Below are 23,204 nucleotides of genomic sequence, written 5' to 3'. Positions count from 1 at the left end.
GGCTTGCCGATCAGAAGGTTGGTGGTTCGAATCCCTGTGACAGAGTGAGCTACCATTGCTCTGTCCCAGCTCCTGCCAACCTAGCAGTTTGAAAGTATACCAGTGCAAGTAGATAAATAGGTACCACTGTGGCAGGAAGGTAAATGGTGTTTCTGTGCACTCTGGTTTCTGTCACGGTGTTCTGTTGCGCCAGAAGTGGTTTAGTCATGCTGGCCACATGACCCGGAAAACTGTCTGTGGACAAATGCCAGCTCCCTCAGCCTGAAAGTGAGATGAGAGCTGCAACCCCATAGTCACCTTTGACTGGACTTAGCCGTCCAGGGGTCCTTTACCTTTACCTTTTAGTCATCATTTTTGGTTAGCATATTTCATAATTCCATAATCTTTACAAGGGAAAATACAGTGGTACCTCGGGTTACAGATGCTTCAGGTTACAGACGCTTCAGTTTACAGGCTCTGCTAACCCTGAAATAGTACCTTGGGTTAAGAACTTTGCTTCAGGATGAGAACAGAAATTGCGTGGTGGCAGTGCAGCAGCAGTGGGAGGCCCCATTAGCTAAAGTGGTGTCTCAGGTTAAGAACAGTTTCAGGTCAAGAACGCACCTCCAGAACAAATTAAGTTCTTAACCCGAGGTACCACTGTACCTATAAGATGGCATTTCTAAAACAGCTTTTTTTAATGAAACAAAACAGGTCCAATCCCACATCCCTATTAAGAAGATGCAATTGTACAATATTCACTTGACATCTAAACGAATAATATTAATAAAAAACTCTTTAACATAATTAAATAATAGCAGCATTTCCTTAATTAAACATTGTTTGGCAAGATGCCTAGGGTGTGTACGTTACAGGTTTCTTCTGTCAACATCTGCCTTATCTTCTAAAGGCTGGTGGTAAAAGGTAAAAAGATCAGAACTACTTTGGGTGTTGTTGATTTTTTAAGGCCTAAGTACCAGGGCAGGTTGAAAGGGAGCAGACAGTCCTTCAAATAATCTGAGGTCTTGGCCATTTAGAGTTTTTGGTTAATACTTAAAATGCTAAATTGCATCTGGAAGACGATTCTAATTTTTCAGAACAGATCACATATAACCACCACGCAACACAGGTTAAACAGCATCCTCCTGACCCACTGATCCCTGCATCGGATATCCATTGCTCTCAACTCCGGATCCAGCGAAAAAGAGAAACAAAATACGATGTAATCAGCATATTGATGGCACCACTTCATTCCAAATCCGGAAGCAACCTCCTGAACACAAATGCGTGTGAAATAGTGCTGTTAGAATTCTTAAGAGAGCCAATACTCTTCTCTGCTAAATCAAAGCAAGTACCTGACTCGGTCCATGAAATGTGAGAGGCAATTAAAGGGGGATAATTCCTGAGCTGGAGAAGAGTGACTTTAAAGGCTGAGCAAATGATCCAAACCCCACACTTGCAGAGCTAATGGGAAATGGGCGGGGGGAGGGTAATTAAAAGCATAGCATTAATGTAAGGAACCTTGTATTTTTCCTAACAAAGTCTACTGGCACCTCCAGATAGGCTTGAATACCCCCCCCCCAAAAAAAGAAAATACTTGCTACAATCTCTGAACTCATCCACCCCTGAACTCTTCTAAGGTACATGTTGCTAAGAGCTCAAAGATTTGTTCTTTAGTCGTTTAGTTGTGTCCGACTCTTCGTGACCCCATGGACCAGAGCACTCCAGGCACCCATCTTCCACTGCCTCCCGCAGTTTGGTCAAACTCATGCTGGTAGCTTCAAGAACACTATCCAACTATCTCGTCCTCTGTCGTCCCCTTCTCCTTGTGCCCTCCATCTTTCCCAACATCAGGGTCTTTTCCAGGGAGTCTTCCCTTCTCATGAGGTGGCCAAAGTATTGGAGCCTCAGCTTCAGGATCTGTCCTTCCAATGAGCACTCAGGGCTGATTTCCTTCAGAATGGATAGGTTTGGTCTTCTTGCAGTCCATGGGACTCTCAAGAGTCTCCTCCAGCTCCAGCTCAAAGATTACAAATGTGTGTGTGTGTGTGTGTGTGTGTGTGTGTGTGTGTATATATATATATATATATATATATATATATATATATATATATACACACATACATACACACACACACACACACACACACACATATATATATATATATATATAAACCAACAGCTTTTGACTGCCTATTATGCCTCTTGGGGAAAATATAAATATAGGAAAATAATATTATTACTGTTACTCAGTTACAGAATTCAGCCTTCTTTCTTTAAGGCAAATCTAGGAACGTTCCATACTATCCATTTTCTGTGGTCTCCACTGCGCCTGACATTTATGGCACACTAAAAGAATGTGGAATTCTCCAGGGAGATTTGTCTTTTTTAAGCGCTAACTGTGGAAGACTCTTCATCCATCGTATTTCCTCTTCTTCACCTAATCAAAGCCTTTCCTGCCCACTTCTCTCAAAACTCTATTTTTAGCCATTAATCTAGATTCACTAAGTCAGCAAAATATTTAATGGACACTGAAAACTTCGTCTTAGGAATACAAACGAATATGCTTTGCAAATTCAGGCTTTATCGGTCCTTTGCTTCTGCGGACAGAAAAATAATAATGATGATGAGTTCAATAATTCCTTCATCTCCAAAAAGTCTGAAGAGTCTAATTGCTAAAAAAAATAAAATAAAGCACTTTGCACTCTCAGAAGCACAGCAGAAGTGATAAGGAAGAAGAGTACAAAGAATATTGGGTTTGGGTCTACGTTTTCAGGAAGAGAATTCTCTAAAAACATTCTAATTTCATGAATAACTGAACTTTGCTGAATCCATTCTGGTAGTGCACACATTTGCAGCAAATTTATATAAATAACAGTGTCCTAACTGCCATGCATTAGAGGGGAAACAGTGTGAAAGCTACTTTGTGAGAAGCGCGCCAACAGTAACGGTAACACATCATCACCAAAACATGATGTGACATGGGCTGCACAGTGACCTTCTGCTTATGTCATGAGCAGACATAACAGAAGTCATAAATCATATACCATGAACTGAAAAACATGGCAACCTAACAAGGCTATGTGAACAGTGAGAGAAATGCATTAACTTATCCCGACCGTTTTCGGACTTTTTGGCTTCTGGACCCTCAAAACAGCAGCTAATGTCAACAACTTCACTGTGCGCAAAGCAATCCTTCCATGGCCTAGAACAGGGGTTGGAAACTTGGGAGTCCAATAGCAACTGAAGGGCCACAACTCCTGCCATCCCTGACCACTGGCAATGCTGGCAGACAACAACTGGGTGACCATAGGTTCCCCAGCCCTGGCCTAATGCTTTCTTTGCCCCCTGCTCTCCTGGCCTTATCCTCATATAACTGCCCTGCCCTCCAGCAGGATCTGACTGGCTATTGGAGACACATATAAGCCAAGGTCAGCGAAAGTACCATCAAATGATGGGAAAAGGCACTTGTGCCTTTGGCTCCCTTCACCATAGTGTAAGGGCAGCTAAGCGAGAGGCTTTATCACCACCAATACAAAACCCCTTAGCTATGTATAATATAAACCAGGCATAGGCAAACTCAGGCCTCCAGATGTTTTGAGACTACAGTTCCCATCATCCCTGACCAATGGTCCTGTTAGCTAGGGGTGATGGGAGTTGTAGTCCCAAAACATCTAGAGGGCCAAGTTTGCCTATGCCTGATATAAACTCTAAACACAATAGGCAAAAGAAAATCATACCAAAATAATAAAAATCTTAGGTTTATTATAGAGGAGAAATGCTCTGTCTTTCTGAAACTTAAGAATGGATTGGATTCAGAAATATACCAGTGGAAGAAATTCTAGTGGTGGGGCTGGGGAAGAGCCATAGCTCTATGGTAAAGCACATGTTTTGGTTGCAAAAGATCCCAGGTTCACTCCTTAGTGCCTCCAGGTAAGCCAGCGAAAGACTGCTGCCAGAGAACTGGGAGAATCGCTGCTAGAATCGCTCCCTATACAAACCCACCCAGGTGCTAAAATCCTCCATTGAGCACATTCTCTCAGTCTCATCAACATCAGAAGCATGGCTGGTGATGACACAAGGGTCAGCCTCTTCTGTGGCTCATCCCGTATTATGGAATTCCCTCCCAAGAGAGGTTAGACTGGCTCCCTCTTGGTTAGCCTTCTGCCAGCAGCCTAAGACTTTCTTATTCAGACAGGCCTTCGACAATTAAGGTGAGACAATGCTAATTTTAAGTGTGTTTTGATGTATTTTAATTATTGCTTTCAGCTAGTTTGTTTTTATTGCTTTGTATTTTACACGTTGCAAGGCACCTTGAACTTGGGAGAAAGGTGGTATATAAATATATTAATTAATTAATTGATTAATTAAATGCTTTCTTGACGGGGATGGTGCCTACACATTTCCCTTTTAAAAAAAACCAAAAGCAGATTCTGGAGCAGAGCTGACCCCATCACATTTTTATACCAGCTCATAGGAAATTTCTCCAGTCCTGATCTCACATGCTAATAGTTCAGCTTTAACAGTTTTGTGGGCTGGATCCTATATAATACGTCTATTCTATCACGGAGTTTATGATTCCTTAAATTAACTAAACCAGTATTAAGAATCCATGTGTCATACAATACATTTTATGGTTGCCTTCATACAAAAGCTATCACATCACCACATACGTCATTAGACTGAGTGGCATAAGATCTTATTGGCATAAGATAAAACATGTTACTTTTTACTGTGTCTCATAACATTTCAAAGGCTATTCAGAAGTGAAAGTATATCACAGCCTGTAATAATAATAATAATAATAAATTTTATTTATATCCCGCCCTCCCCAGCCGAAGCCGGGCTCAGGGCGGCTAACAACAATAAAACAGTACAAAAGTACAGCACAAACAACACTCTAAAATCATTCATTATAAAATTAATTAAATTCAAGCCACTGGCCACCATTGGGCCAGAGCTCTGCGAAGATTGCCAAGGGAGTCAGGCTGTGCCCTGGCCAAAGGCCTGGCGGAACAGCTCTGTCTTGCAGGCCCTGTGGAAAGATGTCAAGTCCCGCAGGGCCCTAGTCTCTTGTGACAGAGTGTTCCACCAGGTCGGAGCCACAGCCGAAAAAGCCCTGGCTCTAGTTGAGGCCAGCCTAACTTCTCTGTGGCCTGGGACCTTCAAGATGTTTTTGTTTGAAGACCGTAAGTTCCTCTGTGGGACATACCAGGAGAGGCGGTCCCGTAGGTACGAGGGTCCTAGGCTGTATAGGGCTTTAAAGGTTAAAACCAGCACCTTAAACCTGATCCTGTACTCCACCGGGAGCCAGTGCAGCTGGTATAGCACCGGGTGAATGTGATCCCGCAGCAAGGACCCCGTAAGGAGTCTTGCTGCAGCATTCTGCACCCGCTGGAGTTTCTGGGTCAGTCTCAAGGGCAGCCCCGTGTAGAGCGAGTTACAATAATCCAGTCTGGAGGTGACCGTCGCGTGGATCACAGTGGCTAGGTCAGGGCGAGAGAGGTAAGGAGCCAACTGTACATAAATTACTTTACAAATGTATAGTAAACATCATTTTACCAAGCTACTCCATACAGGATTTTGGAGTATGGAGGAAGAACAAGATTCCCAGATGCTGGTTTTTAATGGTGGGGGGGGGGACCTATGAGCATGAGCTATTTAGTTTAGAATTTATTTATTTTCTCAAAATTTTTAAAAGAAAAAAAGTATTTATTTTTGCTATTTTACTAAATTTGTTTTAGAAATGAAGCAAAATAATTTTGTGGCTTTGTTGCTGGTTTAACATGCTTGACTTGTGACATCGTTATGACATCACGTGATTGATAGTTAGCCATCCTCACCTGTCATACCTGACCTGCAGGAGATGGGGGAAGATAAGGATCCAACCCACCAGCCAGATTTACTTCCCTACTCCTGCTTTAGGAATAGAGGTGAGATGCAGAGTCAAACTTACTTAATGAGTCAGTCAGTGTGTTCATGTGCTCATCAAACAAGTCACCAGAAAGACATTGTTTTCCTATTGATCATACACTCTCTGTCCCACAGCTGCAGAACAGCTACAGCAAATGTTCTGTAGCCCTCATTTAGAAAGAATAATAGCTTTGGGTTTCTGCTCAGGCTGTCAATCTATAACAAATTTCTAAGATAAAAGGCAAACTTATTACCCATGCTGACCTGGCTGACATTAGCATTATGAACATCAGCTGCCTTTATTAGAAATGTTAATAAAGTCTTATTTGTTGTTTCTGTGCATACCATGAAATGTTCAAGAGACCATCAATTTCTGTTTATTATTTGGTGCCATTGCTGTTTTTCCAATTCCTCTTTTTTATTTCTGTTTGTTTACCTTCTAAAGTGCTGGGTTTAATTTGTTCTTAGTTCCTTTCCTCAGGGATGAAGTTTATCATAGCTTATTTCGGGCACATGAAGAAGAAGAAATGAAGCACTTCTCTCTCACACACAAGCTTGCAGAGGTTGCAAGGACACATGTTCAAGTGGAATGCCTGTCTCAGATTTGGATCAGGTAAATAATCTTGAGGCAATGAGGACATAAACAGTGTACAAAAGATGCTCAGGAACCCAGGGTTGGATTCTGCTAAATGAAGCATACTGTTAATCAGTCCAGTCCAGCAAATACCTATGGTCCAGACTACAAACACTTAAAAAAAGAAAGATCTACCCATGCCTCTTCTCTCTTTCCTCAGGTTATGACAGACAAAGCCAGAGGTTGTCATCAACTGGGGGCAGAAATCAACTCAGAAAAAGTTGAGGGGAGGAAAGAGGCCCACCATCTGTGTGCCTGTGAACTCTCCAATCTGGAGTAAAGATTAAACAGAGATAACTGGAGATTAATGAAGGTAGCACTGTGCCAAAAATGTATCCTGCATTCTCCCCACCAACCATTCTGCATCAGTTAGTAAACAAATAAATTGCATTTTAAAAGTATCAAAGAGGAGGGGGAAATTCAGTGAAATTCTCATGAGTGGAGAATTTGTGGGGATCCTTTCTTTCATTTTACAATTCATTCCACTACTCTGTAGCCTTCACAGGTGCCCCATGGCAATCAAAGTAGAGGGGAAGACATCATGAGTTAACTTCTCTCACAGGGCTTTTTTTTCAGATCAGGAAGTCTGGCCAGCCAAGAAAGCTGCAGAGTGCTAGAGAAGTATTTACTAGAAAGAAAGAAAACACATACACCACTTTTACCCACCTCACATCACTAAGGTTCAAAACTCAGTGCCACAAGAATGAGGTATGAAAATGGAAGCCCCTTTGGCCAAGGAAGAAAATTTCTAAGAAACTGGAGGACAGATTTCATAACAGCCCTAGAAGAAGACGGGCTTCACAAGTAGCAGCTAACTGAATGTTCTATTATGTTTTTCTGTTGGAAGCCACCCAGAGTGGCTGGGCCAACCCAGTCAGATGGGCAGGGTACAAATACAGTAAATTATTTATTATAATTATTATTATTATTACATGTGTTTTCAGATCATCCTAGTTTATGGTTCATGGAGTACTGCGGACAATTGTCTCTGCCTCTTGAACCATGATTTTGCATCTGCTCATGTTCATTTGTACCTGACTTAAGAAGGTGGGCTTGGAGTTTTAAGAAGAAAACAGGTCTTTGTTCCGGCCATGCCTGCCCTGTATAGCTTATCAACAGAAGCATGGCATAATACTGTTGCAAATCCATGTAGCAATTACTGCCCATGAAAAACAGAGAGAGGGGGGGGGGTAAAAAAATAGTATCAACTAAACTGAAGATCAATCCTGAATCCTATTCAGTTTTCCCATTCCCCTAAGCTGCATTTTTTAAATCACTGCTCTTAGAAATAGAGAACATTTAACATTAATTTGTTGCCACGGTAGGAGTGACAATAATGGCAAAGCTTACAAAGTGTAAAGCTGAAGTTTCAGGAAACAGGCAGATTTGGACTAACTTCTGTTGTCAGTAATTGCCAAAAAATACTGCTTTAAACAGCATCCCAAGAAATGAAACTGTCATACCTTTTGCCAACACCCAGCTGTAGCAGCCAAGAATCCAACCTGAAGCCTCCCAGACCTCACTAGCCCACAATCCAAACTAGAGACGAGGATGTAATATCTCTAAACCAGTGATTTCCTTCACCACCCATGGACCACTTGAAAATTGTTGGCAGACCACTTGATGAATTTTCTGTCTGTTGTAGCAATTGCAATGCACTGTGCTGAATGCTGTGTAATTGAATTTTTATTGCTTCTTTTATTTCTATTGCATTTTGTTGGATTAGAATCTGAATTCTGTTACACTGATGCCATGAGTATTTACTTGGAAGCAGGCTCCACCAAGATCAGTTGTAGGTGTGTATAGGACTGCAGCCTTAGAAGCTTGATCCCATGCACCTTTCCTCAAAAGGAAGCCTAATAGTTGTTCTATAGTGCTTACTTGCAAGCATCATGGTTTGCAGCTCTGAAACCTCTCATTTGTTTTATCCCTTGTTATCTTAGTCCCTTGACGCAGACAATACCATTCACATTGAGAACATCCAGACTCTTGAGGAAGGAGATTTCTACTTTGAAGTGCAGGGCAAGAACCACAATAGCTTAAAGCTACAAAACAAAGGGAGGACACTTTGGAGATTGGAGCGAGCACAGTTGCAATTGGAAATTAACAGCACAGTTTGTCATGCCCTTGCTTGTCTGAATGACTGACTGACAGGCTCCTGGAACACGTGCACCAACAGTGAAAGGGAGAGTGGGAAGAGCCACCAGAACCACCAGAACAGATGCCAATCATGGAGAGAACATGTAAGTACAACCTTCTTGAAGGCCAGCTACCTGCCTTCTAGGGTTAGATGGCAAAGGACACTGCTACCATTTTCACTCCTCTCAGGGACTTTCCACATCCAGTAATCTTCCCTGCCTCCAAAATGAAGTAGACTCAGAAAGAAAAAGCAGCATGAGACAAGGGGAATGCAGGCCGTCCTGCCAACTGCAGTGGGGAGGATGAAGTTGCAGTTCTATCCTGCAACAACATACAGTGCAAAACCTTAGAATGGTGGGGCTGCTGCTGCTCCCCCCGTTCTTCACTCCACAGACCACCGGCTTGAGGCTTGCAGACCACGAACCCCTGCTCTAAACCAACCATAACATGGTATGGTTACATCTGATGAAGCAGAGCTATAGTGCAAAATAATAATAATAATAATCTTGAATATATGAACATAAGTTTCCAGCACAGCTAACAAAGTAGTAAGATATAACAGACGTAACATAAAAACAGCAAATAATTAAATAAATAATGCATACTAACACAACACACTATATAGCAACAGTCCATTCAAACTGATAGTAAAAGATCAATGCTGCTCTCAGTTAAAAATGCAAACATTAACCAAACTTAAAAAGCTGGGGAAACAGAAATGTGTTCTCCTGGCATCTAAATGATAGTAATGAGGGAGCTTGGTGGGCCTTCCTGCGAAGGCCATTCTGAAAGTGAGAAAGGTTCCTTGCTACTTAGGTAGCAGGATTTCAATCAACAGGTAGCTCAACAGGAAATTGGGTCCTGGGCAATGTAATTAATATTTAAAGTACAACCAGACTTTATTGTTTTTACTGCAACAAACTACCCCTCTGGAAGTTGTAACAAGGAACCTGAAATCATACCACAACTACTCCCATTAAATTTCTTGTATTTTTTAAAAGAACACTGCCTGAAACAAAACAAATTAGCTTCAGCACTTTTTCCTCAATACATGGTCGCTAATGCCAAGCTGAAACAATGGGTCAAATGTCACTGTACCCGTATAAAAGCACCACAAGAAAGATTTAATGTAGACGTGGAAGATTTATTTAAATCTGAAAAGGCACATTAACTTCAAGGGGGGAAATGCTAATGAGATATATTTGGCTGTCTTTTAATTCCACTTCAAAATGTGTGTTTATCAAGACTACGGTGACAAGAAAAGATTGGCTTGTAAGCAGAAAAGAGAATGACCTTGGGAAGGTCATATTGCCGCAGCCAATTGATTGAACCTTAATTCAAGTCATGGACCAGGGAATTCAGTAAAATGTAAATTAGGGTACCAAGTGACACAGCATAGAATGAGCAATGAGCAGAGCATTGCCCCACACCCATTGGAATCAATGATTTCTCCCTGTTTAAGTATTTGCATTAGTTTGGCAAAAAAAAAAACACCACCCAGATATTTCATTATTAATCCGATTAACATTATTAATGTAATAGTAATAGCATGGAGCAAGTTCAATGGAATTCTGAGATGCTCAGGGGGAAATTAATAAATTTGCCATTCATCCAAAAGGATTGGTTTTTTTAAAGTATAAAAACTACAAAAGCGAAAATGCTCAATTTTTAATTATGAAAAGCTACAAACAAAAAGAAACCCCTACTTAAGCCTATGGCAATGTTCAAGAGGTACAATTAAAACCTTATTGCACAAAGGCATGGCACAAAGAGGCTACAAAACTGTTACCCAGGGCTCTATTTCATATTCCATGAGTCTCCCAGATTCAGAAACCTTTCCAATACATACACATGCATAATGACAGGAGCAATAAACACAAGTATCTATGCTGTCTGTCATAGAGGTTCAACAGGTTCTTATGCATCTCACAAAGATGCTCTGGACAGTTGTCCAATCACTAGGAGTAGGGGTGATGAAATAGATTTACTGCTGTGCCTGGGCATAATGGTTTTGACAGACTAGGAATACCTTTAGTGCAAAGCCACCTACAATTGCCTGCCTTCTCATCTGGAACATTTGCAGCCTTTCAACAATAAAAGTTTGTCCCGTTGCTTTTAAAGGGAAAAAAAAGTACTTTAAATCTCTTACACCATGGAACCCAAATGAAAATAGATTATATCAAAATTGCATGCAGATGGAATCTTTTCTGATCAGAGGTTTCGCCAACAGCAAGCACTATGCATAATTTGCATGTTTTTATTTTATTTTATTTTATTTTTAAAATTATTTCCATTGGTGCTGCTGGAAGCTTTGAGCGCTGCCTATTGGTAAAAACCCCACACTATCTTCATGCTGAAAGACATGCCTTCTTTTTCAGTAGACTGCAAATGTTCCATTCTTATAGGAGGAACAAGGGTGGACGCCAGAGCAGCTTCTCCTTTCCTAGAGTTATAGAGCTGAATCTTAACAAGATTTCAAGGTCTGCTTACAAGAAATGTTGGCCTGAGTGGCTTCAGATGTTCTAAACAAGAGAAAGTGAGCAGGAGCGAACTGTCCTTTCTGCACGCTTATTAAGGCTATCCCAAGCTGAGACCGTCTCCCCCCATAAAGGACTGTGCTTATAGCATTTCCACATCTGTAGCACACACATCTCCCCATGGAAATACAACACTTCGGCTTTGGACAATGAATGTGGGCAGCAGCATCTGAAGTCACCGAAACTCTGGCTTATACCATAAATTAGCAACTGGCTTCAATACTCCTCAGATCTACAACACTGATATTGATCTCTGGAATCTACATCAATTCTTTTGTTTCCACACGTAGATCTAAATCCAGCATTTAGAGACCTGGGGATAGTGTAAATTAATTTCCTATTACTAGCAGTTTCCCTATAAGCAGGGGAGAGGAACCTCAGTTTCTGGGCCTCCCTCCCTTTAGCCCTCAGGACTCACCTCAAGCTAAACCCCTCACTGGTCCAGTTTTGCATCTTCGTCGAGTGCTTTTGCCTGGTTGGAAATGTGTCAACCTGTGACAATGTGCCTTGTGTAACAGCACAGATAGATGGGGGGGGGGTGTAGAGAGGCCTCTGGCTTTTGTCCAGCTGGAATGCGGCCTAGTATAAAAAAACTCACAGTTGTTGCCCCTCCCATCTTTCGCCTCTGGCCTCATCCACTTTTACCACTGTCCCCCTGCTCCAACAGGTGGCATGCAGCCCCTTGAAAGTTGCCCATCATAGAAGGATGCCCTCAGGCTGAAAAGGGCTCCCCACCACTGCGCTATTAATCTATATGGCAACACACTTCATAAAATCAAACATAAGATTATCTACATATCATCAACAGAACACACTGGATCCATTGCAGAACTTAGAAAAGATTCTATCAGCTCACACAAAGCAGGATAAAGTGCTTGGTACATTAAATCATAGAGAGTTTTATGGGTCATGAAAGATCTACAAAGCGATTCTGAAAGCAAAAAGCTGAAGGATCTGCCTGGGGTTAAGCACAGAAAATATTGAACAATTTGCTAACAGCTTATGGCAGCAGCAGGGAACTTCTTTCAATCCAAGGGCAACATTCCTTTGTGGGGAACCTTCCAGGGACCGTATGCCATTGGTTGGTGAAGCCAGAGGCAGAAGTAGGTGGAGCGATGGATGTAACGCTTACCTTTGTACAATATGAATCTGAGGTTTATACACACACACACACACACACACACACACACACACACACCTCCACCCAAGCAAGGAAGATGCATCACTACAGCTCAAAAGCACATTACAATCAGGCAAAAGTTTTCAAGGAAGGCATGGAGCAGGACTGGCCTAGAGAGAGTCCCAAGAGATGCCTGCAAAGCCACATTTGGCCTCCAGGCCTGAGGTTCAAGACAGAACAACTGATTGCTGGATTCACTGATGGCACAAGAAGCAAGAATGAAGTTAACAGCCAGGTAGATATGGGTTGAATGTCAAGAAAGTTCCTGACAATAGCAACTAAATATGTAGATTTTCAGGGAAAGGCTAAAAAGATTGTCAGACCTACATTAAGGTAGGTGAATCCATACATGGAGGACACCACATCCACACTAACAAACAATACAGTTCACCTGAAAAGATATGGAAATGAGGCTCAAACGACATTCAGCGGCTCCCAACAAACCTTTCAAAATCTGAAAATCTTATCGCATTTGTCTGGATAGCTTCAGAGCAGTGCTCCACCTTATCAAACTTAACACATTAGGAGAACACTATTTCATAATTCACAGCACACCAGAGCTTAATTATTCAATTACTACATCTGTATTTGTTTATATCAGTTATTTGTTAAGTTTGCACCCCACCTTTCTGCCAAATGGTGCTCATTAATTACAGACAAGGAAAATATCTGGCCCTTTCAAAATGCGTAAGAACAACTAGCATGTGGCTGTGCTTATAGAAATTACTCAAACTTTCCCTGTGCAAGTAATGTGTTCTTCTACTGATGAAATATTTCCTTTAGAGTGCATTGTTGGCCTGGCTTTCTGCTGTGGTAATAACTCCACTCGGTTTGGAGCCTGTCCAGTCACATATATCTGCTCCATTCATGCTGTTGCTGATGTAGTTTCTACTCCATTCTATTGATCCAGTGCCCTGCACACCTCTTGCCAACCACAAGCTTAAGGGCAATTCCGAAGAAGAATCTGACAGCCGTACATTAAGGGAGACCAAGTCAGCAACCCTATACACGCTTACCAAGGAGTAAGTCAATAGGACCTGCATACAATGCAAAGGGACGACCAATAATAGGAATGCCTGTGGAAGACTTCCACAACCAAACAGCATCATTACCATCAAAGCAGTGAAGACTGATAGCAGAACAAATGGCAATAAGTTCCGTAACACCACCTGTACAAGTGTTTAGCTTCTTCAAACCCCAAGTTGTTTCTCTGTATTTAAAACTTCAACAAAATATTTTAAAAGAAATTGATAGCATAAGTCACATTCTTGGCCGATGCACATCTGCAATATGGATCTTGTCCAATAAGTTCCTTACCTGCTAGGATCACACTGCTGCTGGCATTGTGACAGAGCCTATTTAATTCAGCATCCTATTCCCCACGGTGGTCAATGAGATGCTTCTGAGAAACCCGTAAGCAAGACAAAGGGGCAATTGCCCTCTCTTGATCCCCAGCAACTGACATTCCGAGGCATGCTACCTCTGATTCTGGAAACAGCATTCAGATAACATGCCTAGTGGCCACTGATAACCAATGGCATCTCCTTTGCGCAGCAGGGTAACAGTATGTCCCTCAGTGAATGGGCCCCTTCTGGGATATAATTCTCCTCATCCTCAGATTGACACCACAAACTTTTTCCAGGCCAACAACCTGGCCATCTAAGGGAACAAATTTGTCCCCCAAGAACCAGGAGCTCATTGTACCAAGCCCACACCTGTAATTTCTGTCCACCAGACAGGTACACTGGATAGCCTTCGTGCCCAGTGCTTGCTTTCTACCTTCACAACTGTTTGTTTATTAGGCTTGTTCACGTGCAAAGTTGGGGTCTGTAAGGTGGGTTACCTCTTCTTGGAAAGGGCCTTAACTTGCCCATTTGCTAAACTGTTTGCCTTGACACTTTGTCAGCTGCGGCTTCCCTTAAGCACAGTGAACTAGGGTCTCTCATAAGCTTGCCTTACTTTTATAGCCCTGGATACCTCCCCACAACCTCTGCTTACCACCAGTTAGATTAAGAGGACCTAGTTTAAAAATAAGAGTGTGATCTACTGAGCTGCTGACACCTGTGAGTGGAAATTTAAAGGTGGCTTTAGGTCAGCTGAGTCCTGTGGGGATAGTGATTTTTATCAAAGCAGAGGACAATGAATGGCAATTACACAGAGCATCTCTGCGAATGCAAGGATCTGACTCAATGCACTCTTATTCAAGTTCACACCCTAGATTTTAACACTGAACTAAACACTGAGCTTTTAAATGGAACTGAGGTCTACACCTCCACTTCAGTTTGTAAACTGCATTTAAAGCCTAATTTGAGCTTAGGCTGAGTTTGAACTGATGGCTACACTTTTCGTTTATAAACAGACGTTTCCACAAGCTAGGACCGAAACATTGTATGCAGTGCTGATACTGTAGTGCATAACAGGAGAATGAAGAGAGGCAACAGTAGGTCACCATCATAATCATCATATGAGCAGAACAAACTGGGCCATTTTGACAGCTACAGGACTCCCCAGGGATGCACTAAGGATTCAGTGAATCGTCTGAGAGCACATAAGTGAACAATTAACACTTGCATGCATCTCTTGCAAATTGTTTGCCTTGAGCTTGTAGGGGGTGGGAAATGTAAACGCCAGTACAGTACTGAACTTCACTCATTCAGTCCAAGTCCCTGGGACTGAGCTATTCATATACAATTAAGTCAGTTTCAGCATTTTGTACACTTAAAAGTCCACTACAACACACATTACAAGCAAGGTGCGAATTTAGCCCTGAAACTTTGGTTTTGTCAATAGGATAAGATGGTCTCACAGCTTGTAAAGGTAAAGGGAGACCTGACCATTAGGTCCAGTCATGGCCGACTCTGGGGTTGCAGCGCTCATCTCACTTTATTGGCCGAGGGAGCCAGTGTACAGCTTCTGGGTCATGTGGCCAGCATGACTAAGCCACTTCTGGCAAACCAGAGCAGCGCATGGAAACACTTGAGGAGCTTACAAAAGTTTGAAGATGGAAAGGGAGTCATGATACTTTGATAACATAAAATCAGCTGCAAGTGGCTACCACCCTACCCAAATATGAAGTCACCTGCTCTTTGGATAATGCAGGAATGCCAATTCTCACTCCATAACCAAGCTTAGTCAGACAATTTATCAAGAGAGAAGGGTATTCAGGAATCACAAAGGAAAGAAACAGCACAGAAGCTATAACCGGAGGAAACTATTCTTCCTTAGCAATGTTCTTTTTATTTGAAGACTCAATATTAAATTACGCAAATAACTAGGATGTAGTGAAGGAATCACTGTGTGACTTAAAAGGCAGAGCTATTTGGCCAGACCATGGTCCAACAGCAAGATCATCACTACCTAGAGAGAGAAATCTTTTTTTTCCAGGAAATTGTCACTGCTATCTCACTTACTTAAACATACAGTGTCAAAGAGGCTGTCATCATGCCAAACCAAATCATCCCTTGGAGACGTCACCCTTTTCTCCTCTTTGTTTGAATCCAGCTGAAACTGTTGCCATCACTGTCTGCAACCATTCATCCAGGAGTGTTGCTAGGTACCTCAGAGGCACAGGCCCACAACACAAATGCCAGTCAGCTGTACTTCTCTGCTGCTACACACAGGATCACACTTTGCACATATCCCTGCACAAAGTAAGTTCGGGCTGCTATGCAAAAGGGGCAATCTGCTCTGCAATGGCTGCTGCACATGACGAGGGCGGGCCAGCCCTGCCAAGTGGGAGACTGAGGCAGAACGTCACCTCAGGAGGCTGATTTGGAGTGTAATGAAAGGGCCAGAAACAGTTACAGTGGTACCTCAGGTTAAGTACTTAATTCGTTCCGAAGGTCCGTTCTTAACCTGAAACTGTTCTTAACCTGAAGCACCATTTTAGCTAATGGGGCCTCCTGCTGCCGCCACACCGCCAAAACAGAATTTCTGTTCTCATCCTGAAGCAAAGTTCTTAACCTGAGGTAATATTTCTGGGTTAGCAGAGTCTGTAACCTGAAGCGTATGTAACCTAAAGTGTATGTAACCCGAGGTACCACTGTATTTGTTTATTGTGTTTTTTTGTATTGCCAGGGCCCCTGAGGAATTTTCTTCCCAAGCTGTCAAATAACTCCATTTCCTTTGTGGGGTTCAACCCTGCAAAGGCCTCTCAGATGCAATGGAGAGAAGGGCTTCTATCCCTCGACTCTCCACATCATCTGAGCAGCCTCTTAGGGCCTTTTATGTATTTCATTTATTTATTAAATTTGCATACCGCCCTATACCAGCAGGTCCTCTTCCTTTGCAGAGGAAGGAATTTCAACAGGTGCACCTTGTCAGGCTTCAGGGCCTTGCAACCCCCTCCCCATACCCCTCCAAGCAACCAAGAAGCCAAGGGCGCCCTTCCTTTCTCCCTTATGGTCTGGCGCGCACCGTTACCTGCAGGAGGCAGTGGCCGGCCGGGGCGTGCTCGGCCAGGCTGGCGTTGTAGACCTGGTGCTGGAAGACGGGCTCGTTGTCGTTGGCATCCTCCACGGCGACGCTGACGACGCACGAGGCGGAGAGCGGCGGCTCGCCCAGGTCCCTGGCCAGCACCAGCAGCTCCAGCGCAGCTTGGCGCTCGTGGTCCAGAGGCGCCCGGACGCTGAGGGCTCCGCTGAGCGGGTCGAGCTGGAAGAGCGCGGCGGCGGGCGCCTGGTCGGGGCCCAGCGCGTAGCGCACCTGGGCGTTGCGCGAGCCCGGCTCGTCGGCGTCGGCGGCGCTGAGGCGCAGCACCACGGTGCCCGGCGAGGCGGCCTCGGAGACGGCGGCCCGGTAGCGCGGCTGCGCGAAGGCGGGCGCCTGGTCGTTGAGGTCGGCCACGCGGAGGAGCAGCGCCCGCTGCGAGGAGAGGGGCGGCGCGCCCGAGTCGACGGCCACCAGGCGGAGCTCGTAGGCGTCGCGCCTCTCGCGGTCCAGGGGCCCCTCGACGCACAGGAAGTAGACGCCGCCGTCGCCGCCCGAAGGCCGCAGCGAGAAGGCGCCGCCGCCGCCCTGCAGGCTCAGCGCCACGCCGCCCGCAGGCTCCCGCTGGCCCGGCTCGTCCGGGTCCGAGACGGACACGCGGGCCACGTAGTCTCCCGGCTGCGCCCCCTCCGACACGCGGGCGCCGCCCTCGGTGAGGTAGAGCAGGTGGATGGTGGGCGCGTTGTCGTTCACGTCGAGCACCTCGACGGCCACCAGGGCCGTGGCCAGCTCGGGCTGGGCGCCGCCGTCGCGGGCTTCCACGGCCAGGCGGTGGAGGGCGCGGGCCTCGCGGTCCAGAGGGCGCAGCAGGCGCAGCAGCCCGCTGCGCGCGTCCACCTCGAAGAAGGAGGCGGCCGAGGGGTCGCCCTGGCGGCGGGCCAGGCTGTAGCGCACCTCGCCGTTGGCGCCCAGGTCCGGGTCGGTGGCCCAGACGCGGCACACGGAGCTGCCCACGGGCGCGTCCTCCCGCAGGCGCGCGCGGTACTCGCTCTGCCCGAAGGCGGGCGCGTTGTCGTTCTCGTCCACCACCTGGATCTCCACGCGCAGGCGGCCGCTCCGACGGGGGCTTCCGCCGTCCCAAGCCTCGACCAGCAGGCGGTGCGTCTCCGCCCGCTCCCGGTCCAGGCGGCGCAGCAGCACCAGGTCCAGGGTATCCGGCGGGGTCCCGTAGCGCAGCTGGAACAGCGGACCTTTCTCCCGATCCTGGTCCTGATCCATCGGCAGCAGCGAGTAGCCCTGCGTGCCGAAGCTGTCGGCGTCGGGATCGCGCGCAGCGGGCAAGCGGAAGGCGCTGCCGGGCGGGCTCAGCTCGGAGATGTTGAGGCGCACCCAGTCCCGCGGGAAGCGCGGCGCGTGGTCGTTCACGTCGCTGACCGTGATCTCCACCTGCACCATCTCCCCCCGCAGCGTGGCCGCCACGAAGCTGTAGCGCGCCCGGCGCTCTCGGTCCAGCAGCCGCGCCGTGCGGATGATGCCCGTGTCCGTGTGCACGTGGAAATCCGCCAACACGGCCGACTCGCCGCTGCCTTCCGAGAGGAAGAAGCCGCCGGGGTGCCCTTCGCCGGGGGGCAGCCCTGCGCTGATGTCCCCCACCAGCGTGTCCGCCGGCAGCCCTTCGTCCACCGCCAGGCTGAGCTTATACACCTGCCCCCTGCAGCTCCCCGCAGCGCACACGCAGAGCCAGAGGGGGATCAGCCACTCCCGCGCCCTCCACCGGCACCCCCTTCTGCCCCCGGGGGCAGGTGGCCGGGGCTCCATGCTCCTCTCACGCCGCCCGTCTCACCAGCAAACCCAGCCAGGGTCCCGGGGGGTGGCTTCTTCCTGGGCGCAGAGTGCCTTCTTCCCAGCAGGCAGGCGCGCCTGTGGCTGAGCCAAGTCACAGTGACCACAGCCGGTGCCGGGCGCTCCTTTGCTCCCTGGCCGCTTTTCTTCTGCCTTGCCCAGCTTCGACCGGCCTCATCGTTTGCAATCAGGTGCTCTGCAGCCCTTCTGCTCCTCTAGAAAGAACCTCCTTCCTCACCCTCCTTTCCAGCACACCCATAAAAGTTCAGGCTGGGAATAACAAGTGCCGGAGGCAGCCAGGAGAGAGGACAGCTCCCTGCCTTTTTGCTCAGGCGGCGGCTGCTGCTGCTGCTGCTGCTGCTGGCTTCTGCTTGCTGCTGCTGCTGCAGCCTTGCTCCGGCTGCTCCCCTCCGCGTCTCTGAGCTGCTAACACACCCCCTCCCCATGTGACAGCAGGCAAGGGCAAACTCCGCGCCTGGGAGAAACGGCGACAGCCACTTTGCAGCAGGGGGCTGTCCCTAATTACCCAGCCGGGAGCACCGCGACGCGCGGGGGGGGGGGGCAGGCGCCCAGCCGGTGAGCAGGCAAACCCCAGCTCATAATAACAGCAACGCAAACGCGAGCCGGATCCCCCCTGGAAAGATCTCTCTGCGAAGCAATGGTGTGGAATACTAACAAAGCAGCGGTAGGTCTGTAGTCATTCCTGAGCCCATTAGGAACTTATGGATTAGGTAGGAAATGATGGCATGTGAAGGTACATCGCACTGGCTGGAGAAATGTACCCTCTCTGCACACACTGTACACACACTCCATGAATTTCCTGTGCACAACCAGTTTATTGAATCATCATTATTAACATTTGTAAAGCACTTTCAAGGATTCAAAGCATTTTAGATGCCTTGGCTAGTTACTAGCCTTAACAATAGCCCTGTAAGCCCATTTAGAGGAGGGGAGAGGAGAGGGCTATAAATGGCTACTAGCCATGATGACTATGCTTTGCCTCCACACTTGGAATTCTGGATTCCAGCTGCTGGCAACCACAAAGAGGGAAGAGAGCTCTTGTGCTTGGATCCTGCTTGCACGCTTCCCACAGGCATCTGGTTGGCCACTGTGAGAGCAGGCCAGGATGCTGGAGTAGGTGGGCCATTGGCCTGATCCAGCAGGCTCTTCTTACATTCTTATAAGATTGAATACTGGGGATGGGCTGCTGTGGAGCAACAGAACATCTTCTATGCAGAAGGTCCCCAGGTTGGCCAATCCCTGGCACCTCCAGGTAAGGCTAGAAGACAACCTGACCTGAAACCTGGATGAGCTGTTGCCAAGATGGCAGTGTTGACTTGGGGAGAATATATGGGATTCATAGAAAAGGGGTTTTCGAAATATGCCATTCAGTGGTGGGAAGAAATATTGTGATGCCCCAGGTAAGAATCTGGCTCTGAGCAGCTTCTATTAATGAACTATTCTCAGCTGCTTTTGCTGGTGAAGAATGTGAAAAGTCCTATTACATCTTGGGAGTTGTATCACTGCTTAGTGGTAGAGCATCTATTTTGCATGCAGAAGGTTTCAAGTTCAATCTCTAGCATCCCCAGGTAGGGTTGGGGATATTCCTGCCTGAAACCCTGAATAACTGCAGCCAGTCATTGTAGACCATCCTGCATTAGAGGGCCCTGTGATCAGATGGTGTAAGGCAGCTTCCTACAGTATTATTCCCCATATTGTGGATGTGGAGACTGAGGCTCACAGAGTGGCTCACCTAGGGCCACCTAGTGAGTTAATGCCAGAGGCGACATTTGAACCAGGGACTTCCACTATGTCTAATAATAATAATAATTTATTTATACCTGGCCCATCTGGCTGGGCTTCCCCAGCCACTCTGGGCGGCTTCCAACCAAATATTAAAATACAGTAATACCTCAAACATTAAAAGCTTCCCTAAACAGGGCTGCCTTCAGATGTATTCTAAAAGTTTGGTAGTAGTTGTTCTCTTTGACATCTGGTGGGAGGGCGTTCCACAGGGCGGGCGCCACTACCAAGAAGGCCCTCTGCCTGGTTCCCTGTAATTTGGCTTCTCGCAGTGAGGGAACCGCCAGAAGGCCATCGGCGCTGGACCTCAGTGTCCGAGTAGAACGATGGAGGTGGAGACGCTCCTTCAGATATACTGGACCGAGGCCATTTAGGGCTTTAAATATCAGTTCATAAAAAAAAAAGATGTAGGTTAAATGTTTAGCCTGTGATTGGGCTATTTGTGCTTTAAGCCCACATCTCTTAATTCTGCTGGAGAAAAAGCCACACTTAATGTTAGTTATGTGAAGGTTTCTAATCGTCTCTGAGTCCTGTCCTGTCCCCCCACCCCACCCCGGTACCTCAATTTCATTGAGATGTAGTTGGTCTGTGATTTCTAATCCTCCAGACTAAGCATGTCCATAACGATAAGAATCTTGCATTTTTAATATCACCTCTCAACCACATCGAAGCCAAAGCACTTTACAAATTTTATTAAATCATTGTACAGAGCCATTAGCAGACTCAAACTGCAGCTCCCTCCCATAGTTAAGATCTCTTCCTCCCTTTTAAGTGATTAATGTGGCCCATATTGGCATGGTTTATTTATGAAAACCCTAGAAAGAGAAACTCCTGCTGAGCATCGGAAACGGCACACTGAGGTAAGTGTGATATAACAGTATAGTTAACCGAATAATAGTCCAAACCACATAAAGAGAATATATGCTCCCCTGCTGGGAAATTACAATACTTTAAAAGGAGAGGGGGGTTTTTAGGGGAGGGTTCTGCTTGACTTGTACAAACACACCATTGCGAAATTATGCGTTCTGTAATATTAGACTGCCTTCACAAGCCCTGTAGTCCTTAAGTGCGTGAATGATGCTTCATTACAGTAATTAGTTCATTCAGCCTTGCGAGTATAGGTTGTAGTCCCATTTTAGAGATGGGAAACTGAGGTCAAAGTTGCTGCCCTTTGCACATTTCTGGGAAGTAAATTCAGTTAACATGGGCAGAACTTGCTGCTGAGTGAATGTGCTTAAGTTTGGGTGGCAAGGGGGTAAGTGGTCATTGAAAAGTGTTTCTGGTACAGTAGGGATTTAAAATGCAGGAGGAGGAGTATCAGGAAGAGTGGATTAAATTTAATGATTATTTAGTTAAATATGTTAAGTTAAATTAACTGAAAACAGCTTGCAGATACTTAATTGGCTTAGGATTTTATTTATGTTAAGTGATGAATTAATATGTTCAATTTCATAAAGTGAAGATTTAAGGATGTTAACGTTTATGTTAAATTTTATAAGAATTGTGATTTGGGAAACCGTTAAAAGGATATGCAATGAAATTCAACCAAGGGGAAGCGGGGAAGTCACTTAACAAAGTTAATAAGTGTAATTTTCAATAAGGCTATGAATTATGTTTGTTTGTCCTATGTGTCTGTTTGTTTATAATATTGTGAAAACCAATAAAAAAAATTTAGAAAAAAAATTAAAAAATAAAATGCAGACGTCTGTAGTGCAAATCCATTGTAGCAACTTGTCAATATTGTGTGTCATGCTGTGTGTTGCATAACACTGTCATATTTTCATGAACAATTGAAAATAAATGTGATCCATCCTACACATTTCGTTGACTAGAGATAACTTTCTGGAAGTGCCAAAGAAGATATGTACGAATGGAGAACTGCTGCAAATCAGTCCAGGCAATACAGAGCTAAATGAACCAGCCTCCTGCTTTCCTGTCAGAGCTTCCTCAGAGTAGATGCGCACAAACACTTTGGCAGACTGTAGCATAGCATGCTGGGCAATGATTGCTCGCTCTTTTAAAAGGCAAGCGGTTATTTGGTTCACTCTAATCAGAATATACGGGTAGCTTGTAAGGCAGAGGGCATTGCAAATAAAGTCCTTATATTAGAAAGATGAGCAATCAGTTTTAGATGGTACTGAGTCAATATAAGTAAAAAAATTACTTTATAGTTGGAGAACATATTTTCCCCTCAAGACAAATCCCACCACCAGGTGATGGAAGATTATATTCCTTCAGTTTTCCCGGGTTGTCTCTTGTACAGCTAAATCTGATATTTTCCCAAGGTCAGTAGACATTGTAAAGCATTATAGGGAAGCATTTACTAGCAATAATAGCCACATTAAGTGAAATCCAATAACTAACACAGTCCTTTTCTTCTACATTGCTTTTCAAATCCTGGGTAGGATTCAGTAAAAATGATTGCCTTTTGTGAGTACAGTAGTTGTTTATATCAAAATATAATTTTAAGAACATTGATTTAGGGAATTATTTCCTATTTATGTTCCACATATATGTGCTGCAGATTTCCCATTTACGTGCTACATATACAGCACATTCAGAAATGGCCGCATTAGTTCCAGATACTTTATTATCCTTTCCAGACACGCCACACACATTGGGGTGAAAGCGTTCCTCCTTTCTCTGGTTTTGCTCTCATTGCCTTGGGATTGGAGATCCATTTTAAAATGCAATGCAATCGAACACCAGTTGCACCTATAAATAAATATTATGGCAGGATCCAAAGTTA

General features: G+C 45.3%; 1 protein-coding gene across 2 annotated transcripts in view; it reads right to left on the bottom strand.

The window, feature by feature from the left end:
* DCHS2 (dachsous cadherin-related 2) overlaps nucleotides 1-22,122 on the bottom strand; it is a 103,410-nt gene extending 81,288 nt beyond the window's left edge. The window contains exons 1-2 of one of the 2 annotated variants that reach the window (XM_083630907.1): nucleotides 19,827-22,122; nucleotides 16,805-19,625 (exon numbers count right to left, since the gene is read on the bottom strand). In XM_083630907.1, coding sequence (XP_083487033.1) covers nucleotides 16,805-18,628 — 1,824 coding nt within the window. In that variant the 5' untranslated portion in view covers nucleotides 18,629-19,625; nucleotides 19,827-22,122. Of the gene's footprint in view, nucleotides 1-16,804 lie in introns of both variants that reach the window. The other variant, XM_083630906.1, reaches the window with a different exon arrangement.
* Nucleotides 22,123-23,204: the final 1,082 nt, after the last annotated feature.

This window comes from Podarcis filfolensis (genome assembly GCF_964270895.1).
Source record: "Podarcis filfolensis genome assembly, chromosome: 9".
Taxonomy (NCBI): Eukaryota; Metazoa; Chordata; class Lepidosauria; order Squamata; family Lacertidae; genus Podarcis; species Podarcis filfolensis.
This window is presented reverse-complemented; position numbering and strand designations above follow the sequence as displayed.